Source organism: Macrobrachium nipponense, chromosome 38, assembly GCF_015104395.2.
Source record: "Macrobrachium nipponense isolate FS-2020 chromosome 38, ASM1510439v2, whole genome shotgun sequence".
NCBI lineage: Eukaryota > Metazoa > Arthropoda > Malacostraca > Decapoda > Palaemonidae > Macrobrachium > Macrobrachium nipponense.
Window position 1 is genome coordinate 4,506,221 of NC_061098.1, and position 20,000 is coordinate 4,526,220.

Here is a 20,000-nt window from a genome sequence, read left to right on the forward strand (position 1 = left end):
TGCAATCTGGTATGTTTGATGATTGGAGGGAGGATGATCCACATACCAATTTGCAGCTCTCTGACCTCGGTAGTTTTTAAAATCAAACTTCGAAAGAACAAAAATACGGAAAGTATAAAGACTTGAGGACCCCATGTCAATTAAATCATGATGAAATCGTTGAATGAAAACACGATTTCATGACCAAGAGGAGGAGACTTGAAGCTGAAGTGTTTCTTATCTGTTTCATATCAGACATTCGACTTTGGGACTTTGGAATAAATTACCTAAATGATGGTTGCTGATAATAATCTGACAAGGATCTCAAGTTGCCCCCCCCCCCTCAAAAAAAAAAGTATTTCTGGGCATTATGGATGTCATGCTTACTTTGTGGGATAGGATAGAGCCAGTCGCCCAGCTGAGAGACAGGGTAATACCCCCATGAAAGGAATACTGTAAGCGGCTTAAAACTGACTTAGGGCTTGATGTTTTGTAGAATAAAACCAGTTCCCTGCTTGGAAAAAAAGGTCAAAAGTATAATAAGGGGAAAGAAATGGTTGGAAGGTCATAAAGGCAGAAGCATTTACATCTCGAAGGACGAATAAAAAATTGAAGGCAGGAAATGTGTACATAAATTCGTCTGAAAATAACTTGATATTAACGAAACAGGACCGATGCTACAGTATACGTACAGCAAATATCGATCGAGCCAACTAAGAATATATATTATATATAATATATATATTTATATATATATATATTATATATATATATATATATATATCTATATATATATATACATATATATCTATATATATATATAATATATATATAAAGATATATATATCTATATATTTTAGATATATATCTATATATATATATAGATATTTATATATATATATATATAATTATATATATATATATCTATATATATAGTATATATATAGATATATATTATATATATATATATATATATATATATATATATTATATATATATATATAATATATATATATATTTGCTTTCAGGCTAATATATCGGATTCTCGAGAACCGCTTTCACTGAGCTTTTTAATTAACTGACGAAACTTGGAAAAGTACTGGGGTTAGCCACAGCATGTTTCAGGTTTGTTAGGAATGTTTTATATAAATTATATATATATATATATATATATATAAATATATATATATATATATAGATATATATATATCTTATATATAGATATAGATATATCTATATATATATAGATCTATATATATATATATATCTATATATATAGTATATATATCTATATCTAATAATATATATATATATATATATATATAATATATATATATATATAAAAAGATATATCTATATATATGATATATATATCTATATATAGATATATATATAGATATATATATATATAGATATATACATATATATCTATATAGATATATATACTATATATATAGATATATATATATATATATATATATATATATATATATATATATATAGATATATCTATATATATATCTATATATAGAGATATATATATCTATATAGTATAGATATAATATAATATATATATATATATCTGATATATATATCAATCAAGCTAACAAATGTCCTTTATATCTATCATTAGTCCAAATGTACTATATACTTATATATGATATAGAATAAGTGATAAACAATCTGTCCCCCCCATGGGGATCGAACCACCGTCCAGGTGATGGGATGAAATATATCAGTAGACTATCCGAATATGCCAACAGAGGCTCTGTTGGCTAGTGGTAGCGTCACTGACTGTCCTGATCTCCCCCGATCCACCTACGGATGGTTCGATCCCATGGGGGGGACGAAATGTTATCATCTATATACGTACATATGATATCTTTGGGAGTAGTGATTTATATGGACATATTGGCTTGATTGATATATATGGATCACGGTTCGATGATAATATATATATATAATATATATATATATTCTATATAACATTCCTACAACCTGAAACATGCTGTGGCTAACCCCAGTACTTTCCAAGTTTCGTCAGTTAATTAAAAAGCTGAGTGAAAGCGGTCTCGAGAATCCGATATATTAGCCTGAAAGCAAATTCTGGCAAATGACATCGGCTTCGTTTGTTATTCAGTGTCCCAGCTGATGTGACGCCACTCAGTCGATATTTTGTGGAATCGGAAATGTGTCCCTGACGTCATGTTCTGCTTGATGACTTCCCCCACCCAACCCCCAAACAAAAACACTCCCAGGTCATGTTAGATTGATTGATGAACTTTACATAGGATGTTAAAAGCCAAGTTTGCACCGAGTGAGAAGATGGAGTTGGAGCGGTTGAACAGCGAGATAAAGAGCTTCAAAAAATGAAGGGGATGAAGTACAAGGATCTGAAGGTGGAACTGTTAGAGGTACTGGACAGCAAGACTGGAGAAAGGAAACGGGATTGGTTTAAATGAAAAGGCTAAAATGTTAAGCCGCCATTGGTGACCCCAGGCATCACCTAAGGACATATCTCCCAACTATATATATGTATATATATATATATATATATATATATATATATCGGATATATATATATTATAATATAATATTTATATATTATATATATATATTACCTATATATATATATATATATATTTCCACGGATGAAACTCCTTTTGTATTCACTGCTTTACACCAGAGTGTTTTAATGGGCCTTTTATACTTGAGACGTATCCTGTTTTAAACAGAAGAATTTATACACACCACAGATATATATATAATAATATACATACATATATTATATATACTATAATATATATATATATATAATATATATATATATAGTATTCATATATATATAGTGTGTGTGTGTGTTAGGTATAAGAAGTGGAGATGGCTCGACCTTTAACAAAACAGTAAATATTCACTGACAAAGAGAGAGAAAAGTTCGAGACTTCTCAAAATGTAATTCTCTCTCTCTCTCTCTCTCTCTCTCTCTCTCTCTCTCTCTCTCTCTCTCTCTCCACCCCCGACTGCCACCCATTCATTAGTGAGGTCAACAGAAGCACCTTTCCTTTTAGGGAAAATGTCCAGGTAAATTGCTCCTCACTACAGAGAGAGAGAAAGAGAGAGAGAGAGAGAGAGTGAGAGAGAGAGAGAGAGAGCGAGAAATAAACATTTCAAAGGACTGACCTGCTAGCCGGGCCAAAACCATTGAATTGGTAGGTCGTAAGGCAAGAGGCCCCCTGAATAGTTTATAAAAGTCGTCGCCCAAAAAACCTATCGACGGCAGTTTAGGTCATCACTGGTAAGGAAATGTCCTTTACTCTGACCAAAATCGATGTTTCGTATTTGGTCATCTGTTCGTGTTGTTTGTTGCTGTGGGTATGATCTTTTTGTACATATGTTTGTTGTCGCGGGTATGATCTGTATGTGTTGTTTGTTGCTGAGGGTATAATCTCTTTGTGTTGTTTGTTGCTGTGGGTATGATCTGTTTGTACATATGTTTGTTGCCGCGGGTATGATCTGTATGTGTTGTTTGTTGCGATGGGTATGATCTGTCTGTGCATTTGTTTGTTGCTGTGGGTATACTCTGTGTTGTTTGTTGCTGTGGGTACGGTCTGTTTGCGTATTTGTTTGCTGGTGTGGGTATGATCTTTTTGTTGTTTGTTTGTTGATGTGGGTATGATCTGTTTCTGTTGTTTGTTGCTGTGGGTATAATCTGTTTGTGTTCTTTGTTGCTGTGGGTATGATCTTTTTGTGTTGTTTGTTCCTTGGGTATGATCTGTTTGTTCTTTGTTGCTGTGGGTATAATCTGTTTGCCTTGTTTGTTACTGTGGGTATGATCTGTTTGTGCATTGTTTGTTCTTGTGGATATGATATGTTTTTGCCTTTGTTACTGGGGGTGTGATGTGTTTGCGGATAAGTTTGTTGCTGCGGGAATTATTTGTTTGTGTTGTTTGTTGCTGTGGGTATGGTTTATTTTTGCATCTGTTTGTCGCTGGGGGGTATAATCTGTTTGTGCATTTGTTTGGCGCTGGGGTTATGTCTACGTTCAATTGAAGCCATTTCTGAATCTGCATTGATAGTTAACTTCCTTCTATAGGTATTGACACACTAAGCATTTGAGAAACCTGGGTTCGAGCCAGGAGGTGATCAGTAGAGCGCTGTTCCACGAAAACGAACACGTACGCACACACTAAAAAAAATAAAAAATAAATAAATAAAAATTACGCCTAATAATTACACGCATGTGGTGCAACTTGAAAAAAAGGCATTCCACTATTGCACGATTACCGTGCAATAAAGGTCATTCAGTGTTGCTGAGAGAGAGAGAGAGAGAGAGAGAGAGAGAGAGAGAGAGAGAGAGAGAGAGAGGTCTATATAATGTAATAATTCTTTTAAAGTCATTCAAGATGATTGTTGACAATCTAGTAAAACTTCCTAAATAAACATAAACAACGAAATGCAGTACAAAAATTCTTTGCAATTGTCAAAAAATAAAAATAAAAATAAATAAATAAACAATAATTCCATAAAAAAAAAAAAAGAGACAAGAGGTGAGCGATTAAAAAAATCCAAGAAAAAAAATTCCATGGAGAAAAAAAAAAGGGCAAATACGTGGCTGATGGAGAAAAGTTGCCACTTCGTATTTACGTTTCCTTTTAAGCGCCAGATGACGTCACATATACAACCCGTAAACAAGATGAATGAAAGGCCATTACTAGAAATATGCTTTTTGTGACGTGAATGCGGTTTTGTTATCATGAAAAATTCATTCTACGAATAAACAATCTGCATTTTTCAGAGACCTCTCTATTCTGTATTTTTCTAAGATGATTCTGGTACATTTAGATATTGTAAAAAATTTGAGACATATACCTAAGTTATATGTCTAAATTTATTATAAAATAAATACAAGTGTTTAGAACTAAATGATTTTCAGTAACAATAAAAAATTTATGGAAGAGAGAGAGAGAGAGAGAGAGAGAGAGAGAGAGAGAGAGAGAGAGAGAAATTTCAAAAATGAAAAATGTTTGAGATACAGAAAGAGCGAATTTTGCTAATGAAAAATGTATTGAGAGAGAGAGAGAGAGAGAGAGAGAGAGAGAGAGAGAGAGAGAGATTTCGACAATGAAAAATGTTTGAGAGAGAGAGAGAGAGAGAGAGAGAGAGAGAGAGACGCCCATACCTGTTGTTCCGAAAGCTCCTTCGCACGTAAGCGGGGTCGTAACTCTCCTCCACGTTCGAGTCGTCACTCTCGTCGTACCCTTCGTCGTATTCATCAGCTTCCTCCTCCTCCTCCTCCTCCTCTTCTTCTTCCTTCTTCCTTTTCGTCGAACTGACCCGAAGGCCCGTCGAAGCTCTGCTGACGCGCCTTGGGGCGCCGGGATAAGGAGCGGAATGCGCTGGCGGGCAAGCTCCTCCGACGGGAGGAGGGAACGCGAATTAAAGGCACCGGAGGCGGAGCGAGGCTTCCAGGGGGTGGGCGAGGAGACGGGTCTGGCTGGAAGGCCTCCGACGGGGGAGGCAGGAGGGTTGGGCGGTAGACCTCCCACGAGAAGGACAGGGGGCTTACAGGGGAGACCTCCGACGGGAGAAGCAGGAGGTCTAGTACATGGAAGACCTCCAGGAGGCGAGGATACGGGCCTGGAAGGAGGTTGGTTCACAATCGCAGATGTCGAGGCACTTCTCACGCCGAACCTGAACTCGGGCTGTTCTTGTTCTTCGCTGGAACACTGCGACGATGTTCTCTTGGAAGAGATGCGTAAAATGTTCTTGGTCGACTTGACCGTTCCTCGAAGAACATCCATATTGGAACGATAACTTCTCTACTCTTTAATTTTCTGGTCCAAAACTCGATCAAGAAGCTCCTGGAGAATTTGTATTAATCTTATAAATTTCTAAAAAAAAATTCCAGGTCCAAAACTCGATTAAGAAGCTCCAGGAGAATTTGTTTAAATTTTATAATTTTCTAAAAAAAATTTCCAGGTCCAAAACTCGATCAAGAAGCTCCAGGAGAATTTGTTTAATTCTTATAATGTTCTAAAAAAAACTTCCAGGTCCAAAACTCGATCAAGAAGCTGCAGGAGAATTTTTTTAAATTTTATGATCTTCTAAAAAAAAAAATCCAGGTCCTAAAGTCGATCAAGAAGCTCCAGGAGAATTTGTTTAAATTTTATAATTTTCTAAAAAAAATTTCCAGGTCCAAAACTCGATCGAGAAGCACTAAAAGAAATGTTTCGAGTCTTTGTTGCACAAAGCGATAGATTCTTTTCGCCCTCACGAAATTTTGCAACTTATAGATGAACTAATTTGAAGTCTGGGTCCATTTCAAACATCACCCCTCACTGCATTTCGGCACAAGTTCAGCAAAACCCAAAAATAAAACGTCATTTTAACCAGACAAGTTCGAAAAACCGTCCAGAGCCTCTTTCGTAGCACTAATCTATCATCTTCACCGCGAAAAACTAAGTGAAAACATTTTCAATTCGTTTCCAGGCGAATTATAGAAAACACAAGCGGAGCAAAGCGCCCACCCTGAGGTAATGAAGACACCTGACGCTTAGCAGCAGCGGCAGCGGACGTCCCAAGAATTATCGAACCACTTACAGATAAAACCGAAGAGGCCTGACAACAAGGGGGAATGGGCAACACTTGAGGGTCAGATAAAACGCACTTCTTTGAAAGTGTTTATACGGTCAAAATTATCAGCGGCTGATGGAACTCTCTCTCTCTCTCTCTCTCTCTCTCTCTCTCTCTCTCTCTCTCTCTGACCCTACAGCGTCTTGTGATAATTCTATAATGTACAGACTAGTTTACACGCGATTCGCCGCCAGAGTAACCTCTATTTTGGTTCTAATCTTATCTCGGTTTCAGATAAGACTAAGGAAAACGGCTGTATCAAATTTCGATTGGTTGGTTGACGCCAAATCATTTTATTGCCGTCAGTTTTAGGGTTAAATACAGGCGCTGTAAATATTGCGTAATAAAGCAATGTATATTCTTCCTATGTGCCACAAGAACCTGAATAGAAAAGAGAGAGAGAGAGAGAGAGAGAGAAGAGTGAGAGAGAGAGAGAGCAGATTTGTAATACCTGAAGGAGAACAAGAAACCAAAAGGATGAATAGAAAAGAGAGAGAGAGAGAGTTGTAATTGCTGAGGAGAATTCATCAGTATACCAAAAGACCGAATCAAAGAGAGAGAGAGAGAGAGAGAGAGAGAGAGAGAGAGAGAGAGAGAGAGAGAACTGTCGATGAAAGACCCCATATGTTCAATCTTCAATATCTGTCATCTGTCACGTTGCTGTTGTGGGAAAATTCCCCAAGTCTCTCTCTCTCTCTCTCTCTCTCTCCTCTCTCTCTCTCTCTCTCTCTCTCTCAAAAAAAATAAATAAAAAAAAGCCTCAATCTAATCCGGGTTCCTATAAAAAAAACAAAAAAAAATATATAACCGGGTTCCTAAAAAAGAAAAAAAAAAGAAAAAAAAAAAAAAAAAAAAGCCCCTGATTTTCGGTCCATTTCCGAATCCTCCAGTTCAAGGTCTTTGGGAACTGCGCAAGTTGCTCCGTTCCAGAATTCGAAGAATGCGCAGGTTTTCTGCAATCTTCCTCCCCCCCCTTGCCCACGGCCCCACCCCGCGAGACAATGAGAATATTTGGGATGTTTCGCCCGGAACGCGTCCTGGATGCGCCAATTCTCTCTCTCTCTCTCTCTCTCTCTCTCTCTCTCTCTCTCTCAATCGACTCTCTCTGATACTCTCTATATATAATATATATATATATATATATATCTATATATATATATATATATATATATATATATATATATATATATATATATATATATAGTATATACATACATACCTCTCTCTCCTTAAATAACTATATCATAATATATCTAAATGATATTTCACAAAAATTGTATAATCATCATCTCATACTCTCTATCTTCTCTCGTCATCTCAATACAGTTTACTTTCTCGAAATCTTTCTCAAAAAATTGGTAAATAAGTCAATCAATCTCTCTCTCTCTCTCTCTCAACATGACCTTAGACAATACAATTTCCTTCATTATACAATCAGTAAAAAAAATTGCCAACTTTCTTAACACAGTAACATGTCAATCCATTTCGACTTATCTATAAAATTGAGCGAATAAAATGCAGCAATAAAATCAATAAAATTAAAGAAAATGCAGAAATAAAATAAATAATATTAAATAAATAAAATCAATAAAATTGAACCAATAAAACACAGAAATAAAATAAAAAAAAATCAAACAAATAAAATAAATAAATGAAATAAATAAAAGAGATATAAACTCAATAAAGCTAAACAATTAAATGAGAAATAAAGTTGGTACTTCCAAGGTCGAACCTGCATAGCCGATTCGAGGCTGGCTAACATTCCGCATTTTTATTTTCCTTCCCTCTCCGGGAATGTGAACTATCTCCTTCGACAGCGAGAGAATCTGATGTTGCAGGAATAAAGAAAATCTCTCTCTCTCGAGAGAGAGAGAGAGAGAGAGAGAGAGGAAACTGTTTTACGCTAGTCTCCCATTCATCCATTGCATTGCCTTGAACGTTTTCTATGATATAATAAAATAGAGCTAGGACTCGTTAGAACTTATTTTCTTCAATAATAATGTAAATTTTGTATTATAATTGTATATCATATATATGAAACATTAATAAAAGAAGGAAATTATCATATGGTAATAGCATTAGTTTTTATTCAACAGATGAAGCATATGAGAAGATTTTATAAAATAAAAAATACTTTGAATGAAAACGTATTTGGAGCTATAACTATGGCATTATAAGGTATTGTCTTCTTTCGATAATTGTTTTAGTTCGTCATTTTGAGGTGGACCATTTACTCCTTGTGGAGTTTTTACGGATGAGATATTGTATAGTGATGTATTAACAATCATAATTAAAACATAAGTTTAGTTTTTAAGGTTTTATTCGTAAAAAAAACTATATTTCACATTCCACTAGTTTTACGCAAATCTCTGCTCTTAGGCTTTAGTATTAAAAATGGTTAATCTCCCCTGACAAAGCTTCGTTGTCCTGCGTCATTTCTTATTTCAATTCATCTGTTAATATTCTGCAAAATGGCTCAAACTCATTATTATTATTTTCATCAAATTCATTGTTATTATTTTCTCCATTATTTCGTGAGTTAAAATATACTTTTATCTGGTCAATAGACACTTCTCTAAGATAAAGATTTCTTATTTTGCTGTTGCACTAGCAAGCAACACCTTGCTCGAGAGAGAGAGAGAGAGAGAGAGAGAAAGAGAGAGAGAGAGAGAGAGAGAGAGAGAGAGAGAGAGAGAGAGAGGCGTTGCCGTTTTTGCACACTTCAACTTAAGCTGACAAATAAGTTAAGACATATTTTTAACTTCGCGACTTCTGCAAGGCCGAACATAAGTCTTATTAGGATAACTAAAGGCTACAATATGTTAAGTAAGGGTTATAACAGGATGAAAAAGGTCCATAATTGAATAACTAAGGGTTCATAAGAATCTTACAGGAATTTAATTACAGATTTACAGGTCGAGAAGACTCGAGGTATTTGCATACTATCTCCACAATTAATGAAGCGCTGTTTCTTAGGTTTTCTCGGTAATGAAAACTAACGAAGTAACCCTTCACTATTTCATTAACTTCATTCATTTCAACATCCTCAAAGAAATTAAGCGTAAAGGGAAATCTGGAACAACTTGAATTTAACCTCTGCATGTTATTCTTCAGCAAGGTGTTTCATTAATCCGTTTTCATCAAAGTTGGGAATCTAAAACTAAGAATAACTGTAACAAGGCGTGATCCGACCTCCAGCATACTTGGGACGCACGCAAGATTTTTCCCCTCGTGCATAAGTTAAAACATTATGTTCCTAACTAAACATAAAAATTAAAACATGCCAAAATCTATGGTCAAATAAGAGCCTTGTTTCACCAACGATGATTAAAATAAATACGTTATATTTTATTAAAAATCATTTTTCTGTACCGTTTAACATGCACATCATCTATTTTTTACATTTCCATTCTAATAAATAAATTATAAATATCCTATCCTAAAATTCTTGTACCTTTAACAACTCAAAACGCTTTTTTCAGACATTTTTAGCCTTTCCTACCCACCAACAAGATCAACAGCAAGAAGAAGAACGAACAACAACAACAACAGTAGTCTGTAGGCTTACTCCCCAAGTAAGCAAAAACTAAAAACACACACACAAACACAATTACACAGCTGTCAAAAACCGATAATCCAATACTTAGAAGCTGCATAGGTCGGCGTAAATTTTTCAGGCAAAGTTCACCCCTTAAGGAAACCACAGACGTCTTAGTGAAGAAAAAAAAAAATGATTCAGGGGCCAGAAGCCTTGCAGGAAAAAAAAACTGCAACCTGAACAGGTCACGAGACACTACAACAGCTACACAAGAATGCAAATAATGCAGAAACTACAGTGGTAGGCGTAACGGCGATAGCGAAGAATATGTATAATAATAATAATAATAATAATAATAATAATAATAATAATAATAATAATAATAATAATCTTTATTATTATTATTATTCAGAACCTGAACCATATTCACCTGGAACACCCCTAAAAGGGCCAATTAGATTTTTAGGTTATAGAATAATAATAATTTCTTCTTCTTCTTCTCTTTATTATTATTATTATTATTATTATTATTATTATTATTATTATGAAACTGAACCCTATTCATCTAGAACACGCCTAAAAGGGCCTGGCACTGAGTTGAAACTGAAGCTACCAAAAAATAAGGTGTCTCATTCGAAAGAATGAACAGAACGCACTATGCGCGCTGGAACTCGGCGCTGCAGTTTCTCCCTGACCCTCCCGATCCTATGCCTACCTCGCCCCCACCCGGGATGGACAAACAGGTTTGCAAAAGGTTGGTGGCTGTGTCATGTCTCCCTTACTGTCACACTGGGAGGACAAACAAGATAAGATCCAACTGGATTTTATTGTTATAGAGAGATGTTACCGTGGAAGGGAGAAGAATTAAAAGGGAAAAGGGAAACTGAGAAGACTCGATATAAGATTAACTCAAAATATGCAAACCATTTTATTTAACAGAGGTATGTTTAAGGAAGGACTACTATTTTCTAATAAGAATGTTTACAATAATCTAACAAGCGCTAGATTATTTCACCTTCGAAGTCATATTTATTTAATTTCTTATTCATATTTAGTTCCATTTTTATCTATTTTTTAAAATCTATTTTGCCTGTTTTAATTGTTCAAGGTCAGAAAGAGAGAGAGAGAGAGAGAGAGAGAGAGAGGAGAGAGAGAGAGAGAGAGAGAGAGAAAGCATTCGATCCCTCGTCCGCTATTAAATTGAAATTCTTTCCCGCTGAATTACATCCATAATTGATAACCTTCTCTCTCCACCCCTCCCCCGCCACCAGGGCTCCCGTCCTCCCCATGACTCTAATGGCAGGTAATTCTGTGTCATCAATTACTTCCAAGAAGCAATTAGTCCAGGTCCAAAGTCCCCCTCAGGAGCTTAGGTCATCGGTTTTAATTGTATCATTGGGGTATTCAATGGTCAAAGGTAATTACGCTTTTGTGGGGCATTTTTCTCCTTCGTTATCATTCTCGGAAGGAAATGGTTTGGGTAATTATTGGTTTTTGTTTGTTTATTGATTTATAATTATATATTTGTCTCACAATTTCATTGGATATAGAATGGCAAAATGCCATTGCATATAATAGAGGATGACTCAGGGAAATTTCATTTCATAAAGAATGGTATAGAGGGATTTCATTTTAAAAAAGAATGGTATGTTAGAATTTCTTTTCATAAAGAATGGAACAGTGCCATTTCATTGAACTAAAAATGGCATAGTGCAATTTTGCTGAATAAAGAATGGAATAGTGCCATTTTACTGAATAAAGAATCGAATCGTGCATTTTCATTGCATGAAGAATGGAACAGTGCCATTTCATTGAATAAAAAATGGCATAGTGCAATTTCATTGAATAAAGAATGGAACAGCGCCATTTCACTGAATAAAGAATGGCGTAGTGCCATTTTACTGAATAAAGAATCGAATAGTGCATTTTCATTTAATAAAAATGGCATAGTGCCATTTCATAGAATAAAGAATGGAATAGTGAATTTTAGTTGAATAAAGAATGGAACAGTGCCATTTCATTGAATACAGAATGGTATATTGCGTTTTCATTGAATAAAGAATGGCATAGTGCCATTTCATTGAATAAAGAATGGAATAATGCAATTTCATTGAAAAAAAAATGGAATAGTGAATTTTCGTTTAATAAAGAATGGAATAGTGCCATTTCATTGAATAAAGAATGGCATAGTGCTATTTCACCGTATAAATAAAGAATGGCATAGTGCCATTTTACTGAATAAAGAATAGAATCGTGCATTTTCATTGCATAAAGAATGGAATAGTGCCATTTCATTGAATAAAGAATGGAATAGTGAATTTTCATTGAATAAAGAATGAAATAGTGCCATTTCATTGAATACAGAATGGCATATTGCGTTTTCACTGAATAAAGAATGGAATAGTGCCATTTCATTGAATAAAGAATGGAACAGTATTTAACATAACTTATTCAAAATACAATTGGACGAAATAGCCAATACATTAAAACAACTATACAAATATTTATATTTAAACTACAATATAAATATTTATATTCTACATACAAGAGTGACACTAATATTTAAAAAGGAAACGTGTAAAATAGTTTGTCATCAGCGATGATAACTTTGTAAAGGCAAATGGTTAGAGAGAGAGAGAGAGAGAGAGAGAGAGAGAGAGAGAGAGAGAGAGAGATCCTACTACAACAACAAAATCCTCCGGTTTCCTCAGACGTAAAAGACTTCCTTGGAACAAAAGTCCATAACGTCAGACACCCTTACCAGACACCATAAGGTCAGACAACCCCAAGGGCAGACTAAACAAGACATTGCAATCAGAAGGTGTGTGTGTGTTTGTGAATGTGTGTGTGACAATAATATCCTGGTCACCGAGTCACTGGGTGTCGTGAGAAGCCCGGAACTGAGTCTGTGCTTTCTCTTGCAGAAGAAAAAGAAGAAGAAGAAGAAGAAGAAGAAGGAGAAGACGAGATATTCAGGATGATAAAAGAAATAATGAATATTAATCTAATGGATGCGTAAAACTTACGAACGTCAACAAAGGACGAAGAAGTAATTTAAATTGTTCATTAACTGAATTATGAAAGTTCGACCAATTTCTTACTAAAGTTGATTCACATCAACCGTGCATCTGATGTCTAGGCCAGTCCCTTACGCCGCTCCTGATTTGCTGTTGATAAGCCAATCAATCACAGGGCTGGAAACACTCAGTCTGTCTCTCGAGAGTTCACATGGGTAGGATCTATGTTTCCCTTCTCCTGAGGGATACGTCTTTTAAAAGTATCCATCAGGAGAGGTGGAACATACATCCTACCTATTTGAACTCCATCGAGAGACTGAGAGTTTCCAGCCCTGTGATTGGCTTACCAACAGCCAATCAGGAGCGTCGTAAGGGACTGGCCTAGACATGAAATGCACGGTTAATGTGAATCTATCATAGTACCACAATCAAAAGCACCCAGATCTTAAGTATATGTTTTGTTCTCTAACCTTCCACGCTGGAAATACAACTTTGTTCTCTAACCTTACACGCAGGAAATACAACCAAGCACACACACAAACCTTGTTAAGTAAAAATTCTGAATTATTACACACCATTTCAGTTATTTCTTTGCATAAATAATCATATGTATGCGTAACTTCCCAAGTAAAATAATATTACAGTTACAAAAATACTAAAATGCTAACTACGTACGTGTACTATATTGATTATATTACTAATTATTATATTATATATATGTATACTTATTATGTATCTATATATATACACATATATAGTATACATATATATATATATATATTATATTATATGTATATATATATATATTTATACATGTATGTTAATATACGAGTATGTATGTATACATGTATATTTATGTATATATATATATATATATACTAAATATACATGTATACATACTATATTAACATACATATATAATATATATAAATATATACATACATATAAGTATCTTATAAGAACTCAACACCTTACCTTTCGCCAAGAATGTTTAAAAATATACTAACAAAATCATGACTCACCTTTAGCAAGAAGTGTATATCGCAGACGTTCAAGATTAAATGACTAATATTTCTAATATAAACAATAAGACAATTTAAACTTCTAAGGCGAAACATGCTTTGACTGTCAATGTGTGCATGAATACATGGTAATATATGTACATATGTATACATGTATATATACATATATATATATATATCTATATATATATATATATATATATATATATATATATAATATATATATAATAAAAGGAGCCACATAAAAACAACACCAAAATGTAGAGAGAAAAGTACTATATTTCAGAGACTGCTGTCTCTCTCTTCAGTATATACCTGAAAGAGAGAGACAGCAGTCTCTGAAATATAGTACTTTTCTCTCTACATTTTGGTGTTTTTATGGGCTCCTTTATTAGATGGAATTCTGTTGTTACAGAACATTTTTACCAGTCATATATATATATATATATATATATATATATATATATAATATATATATATATATATATATATATATATATGAACACACAAAACGTGTATAAACAAAAATATTTGTAAGTATATTATAAACAAATTATATAATGGCACATTATCAATATCATTATAATACATATACAAAACTACAGACAGACAGACATACATACACACACACATATACTCAATTATACTGAAGACGTACAATTAGGCATTCACTGTCAATGTACATTTATCATGAACAGAATAAAGTCTATTTAACTATTGTGTATTTATCAATATATCTACCGACCTATCTACATATCTGATAACGCTACAAATAGTGGAACATTGAAGATACATAATCAGGAATCCACAAAAATACTTTAAATGACTTTAAAAGATATTCTTAAACTACGAATATAACTAAATGGCAAGAAAAAGGTCAATCTCTTGTTTTAAAAGAAGACTTAAAAGGATTAATTAAAGACTAATGAAAGATAACTTACAGTCAAGAATATAACCAAAACTGAAAAAAAGGCTAACCTCTTGTAAGAAAAAAAAAGCTTAAAAAAAGACCACCTGTAAAGCGAAAAAGGCTCATTTCTTATTGAAAAAAGGGAACGTTAAACGAATAACTAATAGTAATAAATGTCTTAGAAGGACTAACCAATAAAAGACTTTAAAAGAGGAACTAACAAAAGGCTTAATAATACTAACCAATAAGTCTTAGAAAGACTAACTAATAACAGACTAGCAAAAGACTCACTAACCAAAGTCTTCAAGAGACCAACAACTAAGATTAAAAAGACCAACAAACAAAAGTCTTAAAAAAGAGTAACAAAAGGCTTAAAAAAGACTTATAAAGTCTTAAAAAGACTAACCAAGTCTTAATAAGAATAATAAAAGTCTCAGAAAGAATAAAAAATCCTAAAAAGACTGAAAAAATGCTTAAAAAGACTAAAATAAGTCCTAAATAGACCAACAAAAGTCTTAAAAAGAATAACAAAAGTTTTAAATAGACTAAGATTAACAAAAGTCTTAAAAAGAATAACAAAGTCTTTAAAAGACTAAATAATCCTAAGAAGACTGAAAAATGCCGAAAAAGACTAAAAAAAAGTCCTAAATAGACTAACAAAAGTCCTAAAAAGACTAACAAAAGTCTTAAAAAGACCAACAAGTCTAAATAAGACCAACTAACCAACCTATTAAAAAGACCAACAAATGGTTTAAAAAATACTAAAAAAAAACTTAAAAAGTCTAAAAAAATTCTAAAAAAGACCAACAAACAAAACTCTTAAAAAGATCTACTGATAAGTCTTAAAATTACCAACAAAAGGCTTTAAAAAGACCAACAAAAGGTTTAAAAAGACTTAACAAAAGTCCCAAAAAGACCAACTAATCAAGACTACTAAAATCGAAAACAGGTCACACCTGAAGAAGGCCTCACCTGTTGCTCTTTGAGAAGGAGGTCGTCTTAAGCTTCATGGGTCTGAAGTTGTTGGGCGAGGTGGGCAGGGCAGGTGACACACCCGGGGCGATGAAGGTGTCATGCCTGGGCAGGGGCCTGGGCACGATCCTCTGCTCCGTCTGGGGCGTGCTGGGCGCAGATTTGGCTGTGCCGGGTCTGTGTCGGGCGAGAGGGAAAGAAAATAAAATAAATATTACATTTCAATAGTGAATTGGTACTCGACAATCATTCGTTACCTTCAATTACTTATTTAAAAAATAATAATAAATGTGAAATCTGTGATTATTCATTTGTATAATTTATTTGTTAATAATATTCATTTGTATAATTTATTTGTTACAAATGTGAAAGGTGAATTGATAAGCTATGATTCAATTTAAATGTGAGAAGTAATTAATAACTAAGATTTAATTTAAATGTGAAATTCAATTACTTACTTTTTTTAAAAAAAGAAATAAATGTGAAATCTGTGATTATTCATTTGTATAATTTATTTCTTAATAATTATAAATGTGAAAGGTGAATTGATAAGCTATGATTTAATTTAAATGGGAAAGGTGAATTGATAAGCTATGATTTAATTCAAATGTGAAAGGTGAATTGATAAGCTATGATTTAATTTAAATGTGAAAGGTGAAATGATAAGCTAAGATTTAATTTAAGTGTGAAAGGTGAATTGATAAGCGATGATTTAATTTAAATGTGAAAGGTGAATTTGATAAGCGATGATTTAATTTAACTGGGAAAGGTGAATTGATAAGCTATGATATAATTTATCTTATGAAAAGTAACTATGAATAGTGAATTGATAATGGAAAATCCTTTATTAGCTTTAATAACTTTTTAAAAATAAATTTGAATAGTGAATTAATGCATCAACAATAATTCAATACATTTCATATAATTTATTTTTTGTGAATGGTGAATAAAAGGTGTACGATAATTTATCCGTTTCCATATTTAAAAAAAACTATTTGAATCGTAAATAATATTCGACACTTATTCAATACCTTTAAGAATTTATTTTTCCTGTGAATGGTGAATAAAAAATGTATGATTATTCATTAGTTTCTATAATTTATTTGTTAAAATAATGAAATGTGAATGGTGAATGAAAGCTCTAGATTATTCAACTGTTTCCATAATTTGTTTAAAAAACATATACATTCTAATAGTAAATTAATAATCTATAATTATTCATTATCTCACTTATTCACTTTAAAAAAATAAATGTGACAAATGAAGGAAGGATCTATGATTATTCATCTGTGTCTATGATTTATCTGTGAATATATTAACAAAGAAATAAAATAAAGCTTTCATTTGCTAACGGCAACGAATCCTATAAAACCGATCCAATAAGCTTCTTTGTTTATTTCTTTCTCTTACAATAAAAGTATACAGCTGTCAATTCGTTTATTACCAATGTGAATCGGTAGAACTTCCGGGTGGGGCGTCAAATGTTGGCGGGAAACGGATACTATTGAAATATATCGGATTACTTTTTTTTTTTTTTTTTTTTTTTTTGGTAGGATGAAAAATTCCAATACCACTTATCGGAAATTATGAAATACTAAATATTGGGGGTCGGAATTTTCTTTTTCTTTTTTATCAAAAGGCTGTTTGTAGTTTCATGATATTTTTTTTTTTTTTTAAAGGCATGTCGCATTTCTTTCTTATCAAAAGGTTATTTGTAGTTTCATTACAATTAAAAAAAAAAATTTCTGGTATATCCACAATTTTCCTTAAACGAGATAGTCTTTATTTTTTAGAAGATTAAAAAAAATTCGTGCAAAAAACATAGGGCCAAAATTTATCAACAGTCTGAATTAAAAATTTTTGTGACGCCAGTGCTATATAAAATTAATAATCAACAATTTTGTGACGCCAGTCTATATAAAATTAATAATCAACCAGTCACTTCTAAATCAACTAACAGCTACCTCATACTAATTTTCTCTATTATTAAGAAAATTCAAGAGAAACCCGTGCAAAAACACTAGGAAAAAATTTATTAATACACTTACTTCTACATTGGCTGAGACACCATTTTCCCATAAATTCAACAGTAATAGTCAAGTCACCTCTAAATAAACTAATAACTATGTCGTCACCTGACATCTCGCTAATATGAACTTGAATATAAAAGCATAAGCGAACATTTAGTAACTCGAATGCAGAGAAAACAGAATAAAAGTGCTTGCATGACAACACCAATAAGACTTTAGACTTTATTTATATTCCTATCATTACAGAATGGTATGAATACATAGAAAATAAAATCCAATTGCAGCGTGTGTAATTACTATGATATCAATTTCTGTCAATGTGTATTCGATAGCAATATTAAGCAATGAATTTGAATGCATGAGAGCGTATGTATTAACACTAGTAAATGACGTGTGTGTGTGTGTGTGTATGATTGACACGAAAACGAGAATAGCAATTAATGCAGTTACTCGGTGTCGTGAATTCATATCCGTTCTGGTAAACATTCCTCTATTTTTTATTATGATTAAGCTTGAATATTTATGGTTAATACTAATTCTCCCCCCCCCCCCCCCCTCCCCCTCCCCTCCCATCCCCCCGTATCCGCCCCCCCCCCCGCCCATCTGTTTCATTTTATTTTTATAAATAAAATTTCCTCTTAAAGGCAGACATAAGTTATAATCAAAGAGGCCCTTTTTCTAGCTGTCTTTCCACCTTATCCTCTGGTCGCAATTAGTATCATTCCAAAAACTCTCTCTCTCTCTCTCTCTCTCTTCCTCCTCTCTCTCTCGCTCCTCTCTCTCTCTCTCTCTCTCACCACACACAAACACACACAACACACACACACACATTAATAACAGCATGCAAATAATTAATTCAAAATACAAAACATTAACAGACGAATAATTAATTGAAATAATATTCAGTTTTAATTCTCTTTCTCCCTCTATCTCTGTGGATAAATGAACTGGGTATATGGACTACTTTTCTCTCTCTCTCTCTCTCTCTCTCTCTCTCTCTCTCTCATGGTAGACATTAGAGGTGCCTCACACTGAGGGACCTGGGGCAACCCGAACAAGATGTAAGGTAAGGTAAGGTCTCTCTCTCTCTCTCTCTCTCTCTCTCTCTCTCTCTCTCACAGCATCAAGATAATTCAAATATAAATATACAAAGGAATAGTATATAATTATAACATTCAATTTTAACTCTCGCTTTCACTCTCTCTGCGGAGGAGCAATGAACTGAGAAAAGGCCTACTTTTTGCCTACAGAGAGACTACTACCCTTCCCGGCTCCCCCCCCCCCTCCCTCCTCACCCCCCCGCCTCTCTCTCTCTCCTCTCTCTCTCTCTCTCTCCCTTCCCCCCGCCTCCTCTCTCTCTCTCTTCTCTCTCTCTCTCTCTCTCTCTCTCTCTCTCTTTCCCAAGCCATTAAGCCCCTTTCCAAATCTGTCTGAGAGCTCGTCGATACCGACTCTGTGTTGACACAAAGACTTCGCGATAACATATCAGATTTGAGGCGCTCTGAAAAGAGGTCTTGAGTGTCCAGGGGGAAGGGGAAGGGGAAGGGGGAGAGGGTAAAGGAGAGGTAGAGGATGAGAGGAAGAGGAGGAGGAGGAGTCATATCCAACCACTTCCTCCCACTTCAGCAGATAACAGAGCATTTCCTGAAGGCGTTGCAGATCAAGATGTCTAGGATTGGACGGTTTCTTCGGAATTTTAATTTTTGTCTTTTCACGATTAAAATGTCGAATTCGTCTTTAATTCTTCGTTGATTTGTCTTCCGTGTTTCCTCCCGTTTCGAGTCCATTCTTTGATGAAAGTGTCTAGTGAAAGAAATTACTAATAGTTGGTCTAATAGTTGGTTTTAATGAATTTCTGTTCCTCCTCGTGTGAGATATTTTGAAACTTATCTCGCTCAA

At 33.9% G+C, this 20,000-nt stretch overlaps 1 protein-coding gene across 2 annotated transcripts in view; it reads right to left on the reverse strand.

Moving 5' to 3' along the window:
- LOC135209569 (protein Aster-A-like) overlaps nt 1-20,000 on the reverse strand; it is a 241,158-nt gene that overhangs the window by 108,661 nt on the left and 112,497 nt on the right. For both annotated transcript variants that reach the window (XM_064242236.1, XM_064242237.1), the window contains exon 2: nt 16,072-16,248. In XM_064242236.1, coding sequence (XP_064098306.1) covers nt 16,072-16,248 — 177 coding nt within the window. The remainder of the gene's footprint in view (nt 1-16,071; nt 16,249-20,000) is intronic.